Source organism: Muntiacus reevesi, chromosome 2 (assembly GCF_963930625.1).
Source record: "Muntiacus reevesi chromosome 2, mMunRee1.1, whole genome shotgun sequence".
In the NCBI taxonomy this organism is placed as follows: Eukaryota; Metazoa; Chordata; class Mammalia; order Artiodactyla; family Cervidae; genus Muntiacus; species Muntiacus reevesi.
Window position 1 is genome coordinate 134,046,323 of NC_089250.1, and position 19,606 is coordinate 134,065,928.

The 19,606-nt window shown below is 40.0% G+C and overlaps 1 protein-coding gene across 5 annotated transcripts in view; it reads right to left on the reverse strand.

Annotated features, from left to right (window-relative positions):
* Positions 1 to 2,500: 2,500 nt before the first annotated feature.
* Positions 2,501 to 19,606, reverse strand: part of PANK1 (pantothenate kinase 1) — a 110,287-nt gene continuing 93,181 nt past the window's right edge. For all 5 annotated transcript variants that reach the window (XM_065922882.1, XM_065922880.1, XM_065922881.1 and 2 more), the window contains 5 exons: positions 17,406 to 17,659; positions 12,177 to 12,353; positions 11,545 to 11,668; positions 8,003 to 8,128; positions 2,501 to 4,017 (listed from right to left, as the gene is read on the reverse strand). In XM_065922882.1, the coding sequence (XP_065778954.1) occupies positions 3,958 to 4,017; positions 8,003 to 8,128; positions 11,545 to 11,668; positions 12,177 to 12,353; positions 17,406 to 17,659 (741 nt within the window). In that variant the 3' untranslated portion in view covers positions 2,501 to 3,957. The remainder of the gene's footprint in view (positions 4,018 to 8,002; positions 8,129 to 11,544; positions 11,669 to 12,176; positions 12,354 to 17,405; positions 17,660 to 19,606) is intronic.

A 19,606-nucleotide genomic window follows, 5' to 3' on the forward strand; every position in this document is an offset into this window, starting at 1 on the left:
GCAGCTCCTGCACGAGGTTTGGCACAATAGAGGAAATAAATATGATAATGGAATAGTATGGATTCAAAAGCACAATAACCAGTTTGCTCACTTTAATAGGACATTCTGCTCTACTGTCACTTTGAAGCCAGATTAATTCTAGTTTCACTTTACTTGAAGCTCTCTGACAGCTCCACACTGACTACAGAAAAGACCAACATCCTTAGTGCAGAGTTCGAGTCCTTTCAGAATCTGGCTGTTTCCCTCTCTCCTGTATCTGGCCTCTCTCACTAACCACAGCCCGGCTGAAGCAGACAGCATCCAGTTTCCTGAATAAGCAAGGCTGCTTCTTTCCTCAATGCTTCTCTCACCCTACTCTCTGCTTGGGCAGCCCCCCTCCTGGTCCACGCAGAGCCCTTGGCTTGTTGGTTAAGACTCTCTGAAAACTTTTCTTGCACTGGGATGACCCAGAGGGATGGAATGGGGAGGGAAGTGGGAGGGGGGTTCAGGATGGGGAACACATGTACACCCGTGGCTGATTCATGGCAATGTATGGCAAAACCACTACAATATTGTAAAGTAATTAGCCTCCAATTAAAAGGAATAAATTTATTAAAAAAAACAACAACACTTTTTCTTGCACCCTCCCCCAGGAGAGAGGACCAATGTCTCCTTCAAGTGCAGCTTTCTACCCTCACTTGGAGGACTTCAAACAGGACCTAGTCCATGGCTACTGGTAGAACTACATTTCCCACCGCTCTGCCCATTGTTGACTCCAGGCACACCGGCCTCCTTGCAGTTCTTTACCACTTCCATTGACATTTTCCAGCAGTAAAAGAATTTCTCCCAGGTATTTCCATGGTGTGTCCTTTCTTCAACTCTGCTCCAGCATCACCTCCTAAGAGAGGTTGTCTTTGAGCACTCTAACCAAAGAAATTTCTCCTTTTCATTTTCTAAATAGAATTACCTCGCTCTCTGGCCCCTCTGTCTTACTTTTTCCTCTTTGTAGTACTGATATAATATTATGTGATTAGTAATGTTATCTGTCTTCCCTTCCAGAATGTAAGCTCTCTGAGGATGGGTCTGTGTTTTGTTTACTGCTGTGCATATTTGTGAATGAATGAATGATACCTGAAATTATATGGTTGGTTGAAGATGCCTATCTTTTCCGAACTTGACAAGCAGTGATTATAACCTATTCCTTCTAGTCTACTCAGTGCCCCTTCCTGGCACAAAGTAACTTCTTAATATTCCTTGTACAACTGAATGATGTCAAGGATAAATTACCTGTAACAATGGTTCTCAACAAAGGGACTCTGAATCCATGTAAAGATGGATGAAGAATGCATAAACTAAAGAATACAAGTAAATATTTCCACAATTCCTTTATCTGAAACTCTTGGCACCAGATGTGTTTCAAAATTCAGAATGCTTCCCTACTTAATTAGGGACTTAATTCTCTGTCCATGAGAGTCCCGTGGACAGAGGGGCCTGGTGGGTTATGGTCCATAGTGTCACAAAGAGTCGGACACAACTGAAGCGACTTAGCATGCATATGCACACATATGAGTTAGAAAATGGGTTTAAAGAGAGGGTTAACTACTTGCCCACACAGCTCATCAGTGGATAGGCTGGATCCCAACAGAAGCTGTCTCACAACCAGATGCCCTCCTGTGGACCTTCTGGTCACCCTGACTTCATGGAGTTCAAGATAAGCATTCTTAGTCTTGCCAAATTTCTTCATGATGTTGAGCCAAAGTAAAGTGTCTGTTATTCAAGTGAATGTAAAAAATTCCTCTGGGTACTACTCCCTCATTGTTTAAAGAAAAAAAAAAGCCTGGCTATAAGTAGCCAACATATAACTGATATTTGTATAATGGAGTAATTTATTTCCTCAGCTAAACCAATGTTATATAGATTTGTAATGAAAGATCAAGTGATTCCAGATAATTTAAAAATTATGTAGTTGCACTAACATGCCTTGATTTCTTTGGAAGAACCATGATCCAAGGGGTGCTATTCCCTGACGGATGAGAGTAGGAATGGCAGAAGAGAACAGTCTGAAAAAGGTACTCTCACAGACAATATGTGGGTTTTCACACTTACCTTTTTCAAAAACATCTTAGTTGCTGGAATTTTTTTAAGCCAAGTGGAAGTTGATTAAATGTTTTTGTGATGACCAAATTCTGAAACTCTTTCAGAACTATCAAATATAGTAGTGATCTTTCGGGAATAAGGAGTTAGTTGTGTAAGAACAATAAAGCTACATTAAAAAAATAAATCCTTGCATAGGCCTACACTACAGCTTTAACTGAAGACATAGTGTTTTGGACCTTACCAAGCTTCACTTGATCTTAGCCCAAAGGCTGAGAAGTGATGGACCTTACGAAGCTCATGTGAACGTTTCAAATTATGAAATGTAGAGTAGCTAAAATATAACACATATTCATTTTATGATACAAAAGCAGATAATATGGACATAAAGGTTAAGATATGAAAATGACATAGACACTAAAACAAATCACAACAGAAACAGGCTTTATTTCAACCAGACAAGTGAATACTTCCATTAACATCAACTTCTTCAAGACTTGAAGACATGGAAATTAAAGATGGTGCCCAGAAGGCAAAGAAGGAAAGTTTCATCATGGAACAGTGGTACTGCCCTTCAAAAATCCCTTTCAACAATATGCTCAATTTGAAAGATTAATTAGTTCTAAATCATTAGATTTCATGTGTTTCAATATTTGTACAAAGCTCTCATTTTAAAGTTACCTATCGGTCCTAATGATATCTTTCAAACAGAAAAAAAATATATAGATCAGTATCATAATTTTTTTTTAATTTTAGAAAGTGGGATTGAAATATAATTTTCAATCTAAAATATTTCAAATAAAAAGTTTGTTATTATTTAAGATGCATTGTTACAAAGCTCCTAGGTACATACATGTACAAAACACAGATATTACTACATGACACCTCAACCCATGACTTCTCCTAAACATCCCAGTGTGAATAGTTATCTACCAGGAGACTTTCCCTGTAAATTCCACCATCTTGCACAGGATTTGCTGCCACTCACATGCTCTGCATGGATGAGGACATTTAGTCAGAGAACATTTCAGTGTAATATTATAACCTAACATAAAAGAAATTCAATGCAACACTTTATATTCATAAGGGTGATGACAAAATTGCATATATTAATAATTTTCAACTTTTGCCAGACTCACTAAATTCATGAGCACTTCCTCAGAGTTTTCTCTTCAAGGGCACTTTTGAGAGCTTTAGATCTCGTGCTTAAGTTCGTATTGAGTTGGTCAGCACCTTGATTAATATGAACAAGGACACTAAAGAACGAATGTGTTGCGGGGGTGGGGGGAGGGGAGTCATCCGAGGACAGAAACAGTGAAGGAGTCTCTTTTCCCATAAGACATTCAAACAGAAAAAACAAGACCAAAAAAAGGTAAACAAACAAACAAAATAGTGTTCACAGTAAAACATGCCCAATTTGTAGTTTCATTTGAAACCAACAGCAAATCATGAAACGTCATGAAAGATATGTCAAGGTAAAATCTTCTAGAGTTATTACTAAATGAAATTAAAGATTATCACACTGATCAGTAAACCCCAGAAGAAAAATAACCAGCACTTACATTTCAGGTCCTTCTTTAAACATCATTCAATTTTTCAAAGTCAATGCATAAAATTGGTAGGTTTGGCCACGCTGCACAAATGTTTTTCTTTTTTTTTAAAAATACAGTATACAGAAAAAACTCTTGTATTCCCCATTTTGAATCATAAGCTCAAAACCCAAGAGTAGAAGATCAGCAAGAAGGATTTTAAATTATGTATAAATCCAGCAGGTTCATCTGCCATAATGGCTTGGCTTCCGTCCCAGTGGCTCTCACCCTCTCCAGCAGCAGAGCTTGCGTCCCTGTCCTCACAGAGGGCTGGCTCCATGTCTATGGCTCGTCTCTACTGGTCATCAGGCATTTTGAACAGTTCCAACAGTGCCCCGACAGCTCCAAAGTAACCCTGCAACAACAACGGGAAAACTTCTGGACGATTATCTCTGAACCTTGGCCCAATACCAACTGCTTTTCATAATTTGAGGAATGCTGCCTACTAATGCTGCGTGCTCAGTCACTCATTCTTGTCTGGCTCTTTGAGACCCTATAGACTATAGCCCGCCAGGCTCCTCTGTCCATAGGATTCTCCAGGAAAAAATACTGAAGTGGGTTGCCATGCCCTCCTCCAGTGGATCTTTCTGACCCAGGGATTAAATCTGTGGCTCTTTGTCTCCTGCATTGGCAGCCGGGTTCTTTACCACTAGCACCACCTGGGAAGCTGTAGATAATGAGAAACTTAAAACCTTAACTCTGGTATGAAACATGACAGAATAATAATAAATGCACTGAGTATCTATTTGCTTATATACACTAAATAAATTAACAGATGTAAAGTGCTTAGAAAAATCTCTGGCATCACAGTATACACTACTACCTTGCTGTTGAGTATTTTTAGGATTTTTCGGATTATAATTATTTCATTTTAATCCTTGTCATGGCAAAATTCACATTATTACCCCCATTCCACAGATGAGAAATGGAAGGTAATAAAGTAAATTACCCTTTCAGGGTCACATGCCTTGTCCCGGGGCTCAATCCCAAAATCTATCTGACTCTGAAGTTGTAATGTTTCATAGGAAGGAACTCTAAGCTTCTCTCATCTGTAAAAATGAAAGAATCTGAAAAACAGAAATTTTTAGAGAAGTTGGTTTCCAAAATGCAGGAGACGCCTCTTCTCTGGTATTTGCCTGGCTCAATGGTTACTTCCTGCAGAAATGGGTGACAGATGTCAGAACACTGCACAGCAGGGATCTCTGCCTCCATTGCCAACTGCTAGCGTTTATTGAGGGCTTGCTATAAGCTAGAAATTGTCCTAAGAAGTTTACATGAATTTTTTCACTTAATTTTCACAATAACTTTATGAGACAAATACTATTATCACTTCATTTTACAAAAGCTAAAACAGAATGGAGAAGTAGTCATTGACTAAGGTCTCCAAGTCAGTGAGAGCCTATGTTCTCAGCTGCTTCACTAGACTCTTTCTTTTGGGTTCCAAGATACATGCGTGTGCATGCTCAGTCATGTCCGACTCTTTGCAACCCTATGGACTGTAGCCCACCAGGCTCTTCTTTCAAGAATATTGAAGTGGGTTGCCATTTCCTCCTCCAGGGAATCTTCCCGACCCAGGTATCAAACCAGAGTCTCCTGTGTCTCCTGCACTGGTAGGCAGATTCTTTTACAACTGAGCAACCTGGGGAGCCCACTTCTCTTAGGAGATGCTCACTCATATAAGTGAAACGAATGAGACTGTGAGGACTCCAGGCAGGGCAGGAAAGCCATCTTACCAGACCTCCCAAAAGTTATCTCTTCATCCCTTCCTCCAGAAAGACCTGCCTAACAGAGTGAACTCAAGGAGGTAGAGAATTTTCTGAGAAGTACCTACAAGGAGTTATAAAAATGCTCTATTTTCACTGGCCATACAGACTGAGTTTAACACTTATTAACAAACCATAGCTGTCATCCAGAGGCCTAAGTCTGTATGAAGGATATGCCTTTATACCCAGAGAAGTGGGTTTTCCCAAAACATTGGGTCTTACTCCCTAGCTTATCATCAACTAACTACCTGTGTGCCCCTGTAGATGGCTTTTAATCCCTGATGGCTTCCAGCATTTGTTTTCTGCCTTAGTCCAAGGGGATCATAACTTAAGGTTGCCAGATAAAACAGGTAAGTGCTAGATAAAATAACTGTGTCCTGTATTTTTGATCGCTAAATATAGTAACACTAGGGTTTCCCCAGCGGCTCAGTGGTAAAGAATCCACCTGCAGTGGAGGAGCCGCAGAAGATGCAGGTTCAATCCCTGGGTCAGGAAGATCCCCTGGAGAAGGGCATGGCAACCCACTCCAGTATTCTTCCCTGGAGAATCCTATGAACAGAGGAGCCTGGTGGGCTACAGTCCACAGGGTCGCAAAGAGCTGGATACAACTGAAGTGACTTAGCACAGATATCCCAAAGAGTGTTTTTCTTTTTCATTTTATTTTTTTAAACAAAACTTTACAAGGAAAATCGATTAACTAAGTAGATAGAAAAAAAGATGCTCTGGCTGGGGGGAAGGAAAGTGAAAATTCTGAGGCCCCATCCTCCCCACAAAAAAGTTAACATCACTTCATTTCTCAGCCTGCATAAAAACATGAAAACAAAAACTTTCTTTAGTATTAATGTCTATCATTGGCCTTTAACTCTTTCGTATTTAACTTCCTATTGTTTTATATGCTTTAATAGAACATAGGCTTAGAGAGCCCTAAATAACTTGCAAACGCATCAGCAACTTTTCAAATAAATAATTCAATTTGGAAATGAGAAAAATGCCACAGTATTCATTACGATGGAAATTTATGACACTTCCTGTTCTTCCTGCTGCATTAGAGCCAAGGCACTGGGTACCTGCTATGATAAAGAGCCGTTTTCTACAGTATTGATTTTATTTTCTTCCATTTTAAAATTAATTAATTTCTTTTTGGCTGTGCTGGGTCTTCGTTGCTGTGTGGGCTTTGCTCTCGTGGTAAGCCAGGGCTACTCTCTAGCTGTAGTGCTCAGGCTCCTCGTTGCAGTGGCTCCTCTTGTTGCAGAGTACGGGCAAACAAGTTTCAGTAGTTGTGGCACATGGGCTCAATAGTTGTAGCTTGTGGGCCCAAGAGCACTGGCTCAGCGTTTGCTCCACGGCATGCGGGGTCCTCCCAGAACAGGGATTGAACCTGTGTCTCTTGCACTGGTAGGCGAATTCTTCACCACTGAGCCACCAGGGAAACCCTACAGTATTGATTTTAAAGGAGGATAGAGAAGGTGGGAAGAAAAGAGGGCCCCCCCTACTCACTCTTAGAAACCTTCAATTTCTATTAGTGCAGAAACTGGAAATAAGGGATTCGGAATTAATCAGCGCTCTCTACTTCTGTAAACAGGCTGCCTGATGTCTAGCACACTAATCTCTCAAGGCCCCAGGTTACTAAGAGTAGGTTGAACACTTCCGTTCTTACCGACTGAGTTGTTTATTTGCCAAGAGTCAGTTGTGTTTATCCTCAAATTTGTTTATGACAATTTCATTGTTAATGTAACAATCTAATGTAATTATATACCACCAAAACCAATAAAAAGAGTACAAGATGACTGGTCACCTCTATGAAAATCCACTTAAATTCTTAAAAAAGATGAAAAAGCTAGTTAATAATAGTGGAAGTTGCTGGGAGAGTAAATTGTTGAAAGTTCTCATTACAAGGAAAAAAATCTTTGTAATAATGTATGGTGGTGGATGATAACTAAACTTATGCTATTAATAATAACCATTTTATAATATATACATATATTGAATCATTATTATATACTTTAAACTTATACAATGTTATGTGCTAACTCTATCTCAATAATGAAAACAAAGTGAAACAAAGATTGAAAAAGGTAGTCACAACCGTTGCCCTCTCTTTAGGTAGATTCTACATATGAAAGATTGGGATAATTTAGAATGGTTTTGCAACCAAATTACTTCAACCAAATTAAGGTATCTCTAATTTCTTGATATACTTTAAAGAAACAAACCAAAAATCAAAAAAGGTACAAAATACTGTGGATTATGAAAAAAAAACACAATTACAAAGCTCCCATCAGCAGAACCCCAGCTCAAAATTAGGTCTTGGACCTACCTTAAAAAATTGGTGAGCGAATGAACATTTATACATTTTATATTAAAACAGAATGTTGAAAGTAGGGAGGTATTTTCCCATGATCACTCATTTTTTAACTTAAAAAAAAATTAACCATCTACTAGTCTTGATTGTTGGATATGAGAGCTTCCATTTTATATACTGTTCTTCCTTATCTTTTGCATAAATACAAACTAAGGAAACCACTCACATGTTAGATAATCACGGAGGACAATTAAGTCCATGTGAACTCAACTTACCTCGTGTTCCAAAAACAGAGCTTTTAGCTGTCCTTTGGACCAAAAATCCATGGCGTATGCTAGCAGCTTCATGGAGACCATATTGATTCTGAGAAAATTCCCAACGAACACAACCCTATCAATATTCTGGGAAAAGAAAAAATGAAAGAGAAACAATTGAACCATGGCATAAAATTAGCATTTAACAGACCCAATGCTTTGTATATCACTGTGTTCTAGGAACTTGCAGAGTGAATTTGTTGTTGTTGTTAAGCAGAATTATTTCAGGATTTCCAAGATGAAGCCAAATCAATCTCAGAGTTCATTCCACAATTTGCATGGTTGAGGCAGAGACTGATATTGGGCTTGTTTACAGGTATTATGTTAGGTTGCCTTGGGTCTAATATAAAATTCACTTCCTAACATTTCATATATGAAATTAAAACTGGAGTTCAAGCTCATCTAAATTGCTTGTGCATTTCTTCAATCCCCCAAACTTCCAACTCTAAAATATTATCAACTCATAAATTATTTTTTTTATAAATTTTACCTATTAAAAAAAAATTTAAAACTATATTTTGGCTGTGCAATGTGACTTGTGGGACCTTCTGTCCAGGAATCAAACCCGGGACATTGCGATGGCAGCACCAAATCCCAACCACTAGGCTATCAGAGAACTCCCAACCAACTCATAAATTAAATGGTTATGGTGTGAGTTATTCATCTAACAAGTCTGGTCAGGTTGCTCTGTTGCAAACACTGGCAATACAAAAAAGAAATGATACCTAGTTTCGCCCTTTAGGATATATGATGAACTATCCTGTTTGATCAATATGTGGGTTACAATAAGATAACAAAAAATACATTTATATTTTTGTCGTCATGGATACAGATTTGCATTCTGAACACACACCTCACACTGAACTCAGCCTGTCTGCCACACAGACGCTGCCCACCATCACTCACTCACAGAGCCAGTTGCTATGGTCACTCACATAAAAGGGAACAGAGTCTTGGGATCTGGCACTATTTTCTGTTCAATCTATCAAGAGCAACCAGAGTGTGGGAACATCACTTTCTAACTGTCTCAGATTTTAACAATACATGTTAACAAACCCATTAACCACAGTGAAAATTTTCCCTGGGTAGAGGTGTGGGAGGTAACTTTAATGTTTCCACAAATAAGAATTGTAGCCACAAACTGCCCACGTAGGACTTGCTTAAACTTTCAGTCCTGCATTGCTCTGGCAGGAAGCCAGAAGAAATGGAAATGGCATTAGAATGTGATAGATACTCCTATTTCAAATAAATTCCAGGTGGGTTTAAAAAAAGGTTAAAAAAAAAAAGGGAGACAAAGAAAACATGGAAGAATTCTTTTGAAAAATGTTGAAGTAGAAAAGGTATAACACTCAGACTCCATTAAAGAAACATCTGACATATTTAATTCAAAAATGAAATATTTAGTCAGTATGTTTATCCTATAATGCAGATAATATAGAGTCAAAACAAAACAGAAAAACTAAAAACAATGGCTACCTCTAGTGAGGTTAAAACTGAGGGATGGGATGGCAGCAGTGACTTATTTCCATGTATACTCTACTTGTGGTGTCTTCAGAGCTCTATATTATGTGTTTGTACTCTCTATTCCAAAAAAAAAAAAAAAAGAATACAAACTTTAAAAGTTGGTAGAGAACTATTTGATAGCATTCCAATAATCACAGAAAAATATTTTAGAGTCAGTAAATGTGGTGTCCCTCCATGAAATGGTTGGAATCAAAGATCCTCCAATCAATGACTCCAGGGAGCAAAGCAATGGCTGGCAGGACGCTGGCTATCAGAACCCTGGCCCCAAGTGATCCGTGAGTCCTATCATTCATTCACCACCACAGAAACATTCAAAAGAGTTATTCCAACTATTCACAGTATGTACCATGGCTACACTATACTCCAGCAATAAATGGTATTGACACTGAAATAAAAGTAAAAAATAAAATCAGTTACTCTACTCGGAAAGTGATTATGATACCTGTGAAAAGATCCACTGGCTCACTCACTGCAGCTCTCTGGAAAGTAGGGGAAATGGCACCTATTGCTCTATTGGATGGGAGACATTCCACCCAAGTGACCTTTGAGAGTTTATGGGCACAGCCAACTATACACATACTAGTCCTAGGGCTTGTTTGGCTACTTGGGAAAACTTTCCTCAAAGGTTAATGTCAAAAAATAAATTCTCTGTTAAAGTGAATCCCATGACCACAGTGGACTTTGAAAAGGCATGTCTCTGGAATACTTTCATCTGAATACCACCTTCATTTATTTTTTATTTTTTTTACCACCCTCATTTAAACTCCAGTCAAAATGGGGGCTTACAGAAAGCATGACATTGATCCATAGGCCAGTGACAAATTCTGTTCAATACTATAAAAGGAGTGTGTCTCTTTCATAACCCTAGAGTTCAAAGGCAGGGCTGCCACCCACCTGTCATAAAGGCTGCCTCATACCCTGTTTAATATTCCACTGTTCAACTAGAAGGGGGTTGAAGAGGGTTTCTGCAGTTACCTCTAGTGTTCTAATTCTTGATCTGAGTGGTGGCTATACAGGTGTGTGTGTGCATACATGCACAGTATCTGACAATTTGTCGGCTATACCCTTGTGATCTGAACCCTCTTCTGTATGTGTCACATTTCTATGAAAAATTCATATTTTAAAAACTCTTATTACTGATGCTTCAGTGCTAAGTCGCTTTAGTTGTATCTGACTCTTTGTGACCCCATGGGCTGTAGCCCACCAGGCTCCTCTGTCCGTGGGATTCTCCAGGCAAGAATATTGGCAAGCAGGTTCTTTACCACAAGCGCCACCTGGGAAGCCCCACTACTGATGCTACTTGATTCTTTAATACTTTTACTATTACTTATTCCACATCCCAATGCCTTTTTCTTGTCTTCCTAATACAACTCAGTGAGAACTGTTCTACTTGACACATCTTGCATTTCAGAAAAGGGTTCTACTCTTCTCAAAGGAATTTTGCAGTGTCTTAAAACATGTTACCAAAGCTTTGTCGGTCACCAGCTCTGCCCTTTCTTGTGCCTGGGGCTCTGGCTGGCCTCAGCTGTAGCAAGCTCTCTCTGCTTTGATAGCCCTGTACAATGCTGCTTGAACTCCATGCCACAAGGCAACACTGTAAAGAAGCTGAAAGCAGAGAGAATATCGAATATTGCAAGTGGAATGTTTTACCTGCAATTGTTCACAAGGATGTGTAAGATTGCCCTCACAGTTCAATCGGTGTGTGTCCGTGAGGTTGGAGAGGTTATAGTATGGACTGTCCTTTTTACTGTGTTTCCCGGGTTAGATGGTTTTATTTGGCATCACCCAGTGCCTCCTTAAAAATGAAACACACACTCCTCCCCCTCCCCCAACACACATCCCTCATGGTCTCCAAGGTATGATTATGAGAAACAGCAGGTTTTCCAAGGATCTGGAGTGCTGTGAGGGTCAACAGTTACTGCACTGTCAAAATTGAGATGTACGAATGACACACGGCTGCCCCGGGGCTAAGGCCTTACCTCATTCAGCGCGCACATCCGAGCGATGGAGCCAATGTTGTTGGTGATGGTGACGAGGGTGGCTCGGGCGAGGTCTTCCTTGCTGATGGAATCTCGCTTTTCCTTACTCATCATGTTGCCAAAGCTATGTTGGAAATATTAGCGAGTGTTCAAAATCATCCTCCAGGCAGGCCCCATGCTTCCACCAAAGTACAGCGGAGAGTTTTATGAATAACTCTGATCAAGCTGAAGTAACCTGATTTAGCTACCATGGTTTACAAGCTGACAGGATTACCATATGGATGATTGGCCGCCCTTTTCTTAATAGGGCCACAGTAGCATGGCTATTAATGGGGAAAAAAAATTTTTTTTTAATGCCTCTAGATATCTGGACAAGAATGGAACAGGGGAAACTGTTGCAGTTTTCCAGAACCTTCTTTCAAAGCTGCCTTATTTTAAGCACAGGTATCCAAAGCTAAACGTCTCAGTGCTTCATCAGGGCAGGAGATCAAGTCTGAGCTCCAATACCATAGATCCTTGCACCAGGCTGGTGGGTTGACATTAAAAAAACAAACAACAGACTAAATGAACAGCCAGGGTGGAGAGACTGCCTTGTGTTTAATCACGACTGCTCCTAGCTACTTGGTCTCTACCTTGATGCTACCGCAGATCCTTGAAGGCCAAATCGTTCATAGTCTCCTCCGTAAATGTCCTTCACCAGCTTATCAACATTGGTGCTGTCGCCTTTAGCTGCCATTTCCAGAGCTTCTTCAAAGGTCTCACAACCAGTCAGCAAGCAACAAAGGCCTAGGAATGTTCCACCTCCAAGACTAAAGGAACAATAAGGTTTATTTTTTAAGTTTTACTTGAAGACTTTGCCCGTCCAAGTCCCCAACTACATCAAGACCGCTAATACGGGTGAATAAAAACAGAAGAAAAACTAAGGGGCACTTGAATTAAAGTGCTGGGTGAAAAAGAGCTTCAGGGTAGATCGGATTTTAAAAAAAGAAAAAAAAAAAAAGAGGGCAGAGACTAAAAGAAACATCAAGGAAAACTTGCCCTGAATTTTAAGAACAAAACTCAGAGAAAGACTCTCACTGATTTCCGTTGTGAGACCTTCAACCAGCCGCTGACCTAAGTGCTTCATGTAATCTTCCCACCTAGAAAATGGGGCCAAATCATGAGCTAACTCCCTTAATCTGGGTGGTGTGAAAGTGGCAAATAACCAGAGAAATGACTGCTATTAAAAAAAATACAAACATATGTAGCTAAATACAAATACTTGGAAACTGTGTATACATGAAGCACAGTTCATATCTAGAGAGAAAGATTCTATGATGACAAAACTGACCTGGGACTCTGCCAGGAATAGCCAGTCCCAAAGCTTTATCTTTCATCTGACCTTGCTTCTCCAGCAGAAATAATTTCATTGAAGATTCTCAGAAATTTCAAAAAGGAAACAACTGATAGATCTCATATTTGATTGTTTTTTCTAGTAAACTTTGGAAAAGATTATTAGTATTTTACTTACCATCTGATAGTCAAAAAATAGTAACAGAGATCTTAAAATGATTTCAGTACTTGAATCATGTCTTAAAAGCTTTCAGTTTTTTCTTTTTTTGGGGGGGGGGTGGCGGGTGCAGGGAATTCATCTACAATAGTCTTTGAGACAAAATTCGAAACCAATCATGATAGTTGAGAGGGAGAACTCAATTGTGTATTAATATCAAAGTTATTTGAGCGGAAGAAAAGCAGATTCAGAATAAAACTGTCAGCAGTGAGCTTCTGGCAGAGAAGAGCACTGATATGGCCATGAATGGGCCTTACTCTCTATTTACCACACAGAAGAGTAAATGCATATCAATTTGTTCTGAAATTCCAAGAACTGCCAGCCCTGGGGATTCCATATGTGTTTGGATACTGGCTTTTAAGAGAAAATTAAAATTGAGATTGAGGTTATTTTCAAAACTTAAATCTAAAAAAAAAGAGAAAATTTAGGGTAAAATATATTTATTGTCAAAAAATTGTTACCAAAAAGGTACCAGATTATAGACACACAGTTCTTTAGAATTTACATCTAAGGTGCAACTATAATATTTCTTAAATAGTGATTCTTACAAAAATACATCCTTGATTGAAATGATGTGTTTTGGTAGAAAATTAGGTAGTTAGGCACCAGTCACAGCTATCCACATTGTAGGTGCAGTACCCTAAGGACAAAAAGAGCTCCATGGGCATTACTACCTAGACAACTCAGTCACAGCAGAAATTTTGGATTTCTTCCAAGAAAGTCTGTGTTTATTTACATTTAACATGGTGCATCATGAGATGCTAGTTTTCAGTCTGCCCCACGCAGCTAGCATGGTTTAATGGGAACACTTTTTGGCTGTGTGTCACGTGAATTTGTCTTGTTTTCTCTCTGTATATGTGTATATATATACATACACACACACACATATGTATATATTTTTTAAAAAAGCCTGGCTCCCATTGCTAGTGTCTACCTTTCATCCACACTAATACCCTGTCTTTGAAATCAGGTTATGTGTATTCCTCAAGGTGTTCAGCAACTGACTCCAAACATATAAGCACTTAAAGGCACTGGCTGACTTAGAAAGAAGGCAACTCATCATCTGATGTGTTGGTATGAGTGAGAAGGGACGAAGGTTTTGTATGACTGGAAAATGACAGGTGACTCCAGACAAAGAATCGGTGCTGAATGGAGAAAGCAAGCATGCACTGACACAGCTGGGACACTGCAGGTTGGAGGAAAGAATGTACAGTTGCAGAAGAGCACTTTATTAGCATCCTCAACCTGCCCCCGTTATCTAGTCTAGCGATTCTCTCGCTTATCATCAGATGCATGTTTGTTTGAGCAGACACATAGCAAAACTCTCAGCAAATCAGAGACCAAAACATCATTCTTTTTTTAAAAAACCCAACAAACTTGTAGTGAGGAATTTCAGGATGAAAGTAAAAGAATCCAATTACATGAATGCTCATGCCGTTAAAATAGATTCCAAAAGAATGAAATAAGCTGCACTGCTCATTTCATTGAAATTGGAAAAGTCTTTACATTCCTCTTTTCATTGATTACACATTCTAACAATGTAAGGTGTGAAGTTCTGCTTTTATTTTTCATTGACTGCTATAATAAAATTGGAGTTGTGTCAACAGAAATGAAATGTTGCTGCGAATCTAGGATGCAGTAAAATTACATATAACACTGAAACAAATCATTTAAAATCATATGTCTAAAAGAAAACTGATACCCTGTAATAATGTGGCTTTCCCCAAATAAAAATGCTTAATAGGAAAATAGGGTGTACGAGAATAACAAAAAGCCTAGAGTTATAGGCATCATAGTAGGAGTAGCAAAACTTAAAGATCAAGCCATTTGCTTCAATCAGCGATTTCCAAAGTGTGTTCCACATGCTGATGTTCACGGCTGACCAAAATACAGGCACACCTCGTCTGTCCTGTGCTTCACTTTATGGTACTTTACAGATATTGCGTTTTTATAAATTGAAGGTTTGCGGCAATCCTGGATCCCCAAGCCTATCAGTGCCAATTTTCCAATGACACTTGTTCACTTTGTATCTCTGTATCACATTTTGGGTAATTCTCACAATATTCCAAATTTTAGCATTATATGTGTCACAGTGATCTGTGATCTTTGGAGTTACTATTACAAAAGGATTATGACTTGCTGCAGGCTCAGATTATGGTTAGCATTTTTTAGGAATAAAATTTTTTAATCAAGGTATATATATGTATTTTTAAACATAATGTTATTGCACAATTAACAGACTACAATATATGTAAACACAACTTCTAAATGCACTGGGAAACCAAAAGATTTATGTGATTTGCTTTAATGTGATATTGGCTTTATTGCAGTAGTCCAGAACTGATCCTGCAATTTCTCTGAGGTATGCCTATAGTTTATAGATCAGTGGTTTCCTAACTTGGATCAAAAACAAAACAAAAAACCTTTCGCAGAATAACTGGTTGGACAAGGAAGACCTGGGGTCCAGAGACTTGATATTTTGTTCCCCTCCCCAACCTGTGGCAGCCCTGGAAGGGCTCTCTCATAACCTTCAGTCTCCTAGCAACACCTTTCCAAAACTACTGGTTAAAGAGAGCTTGTCAGAAAGCTTGGACATCCAAACAGTATTTGCCAATTGCAAAGCACTGGTCATTAACCACCATTTACTAGTCACTGGAATTTATAGGCATTACTGAACATATACCAGATACATCACAGTTTGGCTCATTATTCAAAGATAACCAGATCCTTGGAACCTCCAAGGTTGAAAGCATGTACCTGTGATATAAATCATGACTTTGTTTAGTCTTAATCAACGAAACTATAAATATCTCTAATTGTGGGCAATGGTTAGCTTGTTGTTACCTTGGGACTAGCTCTACCAGTTCGATGGCTCCTTTTGGGAGGAAGTCTGCAGTTGAAGATTATACCTTTCTCAGGAGATCACTCTCTTCAGGTAAACCCAGCCTAGTCAAAATATTTACTTGTCTCTGATACTTCTGACAGTCCTAATGAGGCTGTGGGGCCAGCTGTGATTCTTCAGCTTAGTGCTGTATTTTTAGTAAGAAAGTGTGTTGCCTGAAGGCAATTTACACACACACAAGCAGGGTCAGTCAGGATGTGTGTGCCAGGGTTTCCTTATACCACTAACTGTTAACATTTGGGACTTGACACTTTTTTGCTGTAGGGGGCTATTGTAGGATATTTAGCAACACTCTTGGTCACTAGATGCCAGTATCACTGAATCTCGGTTGTGACCACCAAAAAACACTGTCTCCAGACATTGTCAAACCTCCCCCCCGAGGGGCTTAATCTTCCCTTCCCCAGTGGTGAACCACTGATTTATGCAGACCCATCACAAGTCGTGTTAATACAGGAGAAAAGCAGTGCTCACCTCCCCATGCGTGAGTAAAATTACAGAATGTCGGTACTGGAGAGGCGGGTACAAATTAAGAAACAACTCACTTCATGGCACAAACAAGGATACTGAGGCTCCGGGGAGTTACATGATATCTTTGTCTATCAAAAACAACACTTTCAATATCACGTCTCAAAGCACATGTCACACAGCGCTAGTTCCTTAAATCGTTCCTCCAAAAACAGGTTCTTGTGGTTCAATAAGTTAAAGAAACTTCATTCTAATCCTCTGTAATTTTGTTTACACTACGATCTCTCAAAGACTTCTGACCCTGTTTCTTTGTTCCAGGTTGAATCCCCACTAGCAGGAAGCTGAGCCCCTATGCCCGCGGGGTGTGTGTACACCAAGAACACTCTGCCCCACTGCCCTCACAGGGCTGTTTGCCTATCCACTGCACTTCCAAATTCCCTGCGGGGTGTGCTGACTATTCCAGTTTGCAGCAGGAGCATTTACCTGAGGGTAAAAAACACTGTGAACACAGTCTGGCTCACTGATTGGAACGCCATTATTTCAAGCAATTCCTTCTGTGCTAGGCACCAAGGCAGTTCCAAAGCACGGTTTTCTCTGCAACCCTCTGATCATCGCAAGCATCCTTCCACCTGGTTTCTGTGATTGGGGTCCCTGCCATTCACCTGGCACTTAACACAGACTGCCTCTGGGAAAGCTTCTGGGGTGTGTGACCCTTCTCCCGCACCGGACCAGTTCCCCACCAGAGCAGGAGTTGTGTTTTATTAACCTTTCTATCAATCACCCTTTATAACACATCCAATAAATCCTTTTCGGTAGGTTGAGGAGGTAAGATCTTTCTTTTAAAAATGTATTCAACATAAGTAACCTTTTCAGAAACTGTCATTTAAGGAAGAGGCCGGGGTTTAAGAAGCACAGAAAGGTTCTCCTAGTGGAAACCGCATTTACCTGGTCCCTGTAACTCTTTTATAGTTGTCCTTGGAGTACACTGCTAGGATGCTGACACCTGAGCCCATGTTCACCAGCAACATAGGGTACGGGTTATCCAGGCAGTACGGCTTTTTCTGACACAACTCGGGATTTGTGGGATTTTCAAAGTAGTAACATTCCGGCTTGCCATTGAAGCCAATGGAGTCGACGTAAAGCAGGCCCTGAATCAGACAGTCCAGTTCGTCCAGTTTGTGCAGCTGCAGGTCAGCAATCTGAAAGAGAATAAGCCCGTGGGAGGGAGACAGTCACCACCTCAGGGATGCCCTGTGGGCTTTTCTTTGGTCTTATGTGTCTTGAACGTGAAAGGCATGGAAACACTCTTCTAGCACTGCATGGTGAAATCTTGTTGAGACTCAGTCATTCCACTGGAAAACCAGCCACTAGCCTGTGGGGTGGGTTAAATGCCTGCCCCTGAGAGATATGCCCAAATCTTAGTTTTCAGAACCTGTGACTGTAATGTTATTTGGAAACAAGGTCTCTGCATATGTAATTAAATTAAGGATCCTGAGATGAAGAGAGCGTCCTGGGTTATCTGGCTAGCCCCAAGTCCACAGACAATTTCCTGATAAGACAGGGAAGACTGGACGGACACAGGGGAGAAGGCTGCATGAAGACAGAAGGCAGAGACTGACTGGCGGGTTGCACGACTGGCCAGGAATGCCAGCCGCCACCGGACGCCAGAAGAGGCAAAACATGGGTTCTGCCCAAGAGTCTCTGAAGGAAGTGTGGTCCTAGCAACACGTTGATTTCGTCCTTCTGGCCTCCAGAACCATGACTGAATACATTTCTGTGGCTTTAAGCTGCTAGGAGGGTGGTAATTTGTTATAGCAGCCACAGGAAACTAAGCCAGCATACCATGGGGTGAAGAGAGTGAGAATGTTCTGGAAGCAGAAAGACTTCTACACTTCCTTGAAAAGATACACAGTCTTGAGGGAGGCATGTGAGCCTGGGGGCTGGGGACAATCTCCTTTGAGCCCAAATAGCCCAGCTCTCCTTTGCCCAGGCCCCAGGCTTTGGAGTTAGAGGGGCCTGACTTTGAAAGCTAGCTCTAACACTTAGCTAATTGAGGGATGTGGGGCAAGTTACTTAACTTCTCAAGCCTCAGTTTCCTCCTCTGTAAAATGGGGATGATACCCACAGCATAGTGTTGTGACTTCTCTGGTGGTCTAGTGGCTGAAACTCTGCCCTCTCTGTGAGGGGGGCCCAGGTTTGATCCCTGGTCAGGGAACTACATCCCAAATGTTGCAACTAAGAGTACAAATGCCATAACTAAAGGTCCCATGTGCTGCAACTAAGGCCCGGAGCAGCCAAACAAATAAATCTTTTAAAAAATAAAATAAAACAAAATGCTTACACATGGCTTGGCAAGTACAAAGGACTCGAAAAATAGTGACTCTTTTACTAATAGCTTAGGTAGTCCCAGAGTGTCCTTTCATGCTCCTAAGAAACAAAAACTCCTTTGCTTCTAGGTGTGGGGGGAAAAAGAAAAGGGGAATGAGTTAACTGAGGGCTAGCCTTAGCCTTTGCATCCTCAAATGTTTATTCATGGTCCTCAAGAGTGATATTGCTGCTGGTCCAAAAAAAAAAAATCTAATATTCACTAACATGAAACTGAATCAACAATGGAAGATAATTTATAGTCTAAACTAAATTTTTAAAAATCTCTTTAAGAAAATAATAACTAGTATTTATTATTTACTATATGCCCAACCCTTTTACTAGATCATTTAGTTCTCACAAAAATACTATGAAGAGGTATCATTATCCTAATGCTATATTTGAGGCTCATAGACCTGAAGTAACTTTCCCTAAGTGATACAACTAGCAAATGCCTTGCTGTTCTTCTGTCTTCATTCATAATAAGTCCTGCTTCTGGGATCTGGAGACCACCTACACAAGTACTATACTTAGATATATTACCCCCAAAGCATCATCTTCATTATGAAAGTTAATAGTTAGAAGGAAATTTTGGACTTTTTGTCATCTCACGGTCCCAGTCAACAAAATCTACTGAAGCTTTATCTGCAGAGCAGAGTTAGAACAGGTTACTAGCAAGATGGTGGACGTTTTCTTGATATACAGGAAAAAGCATTCTAAATGACACATGGTGATCAAGCAAATCTATCAAATGATCCTGAACATTTCATTTTCCACCAAGT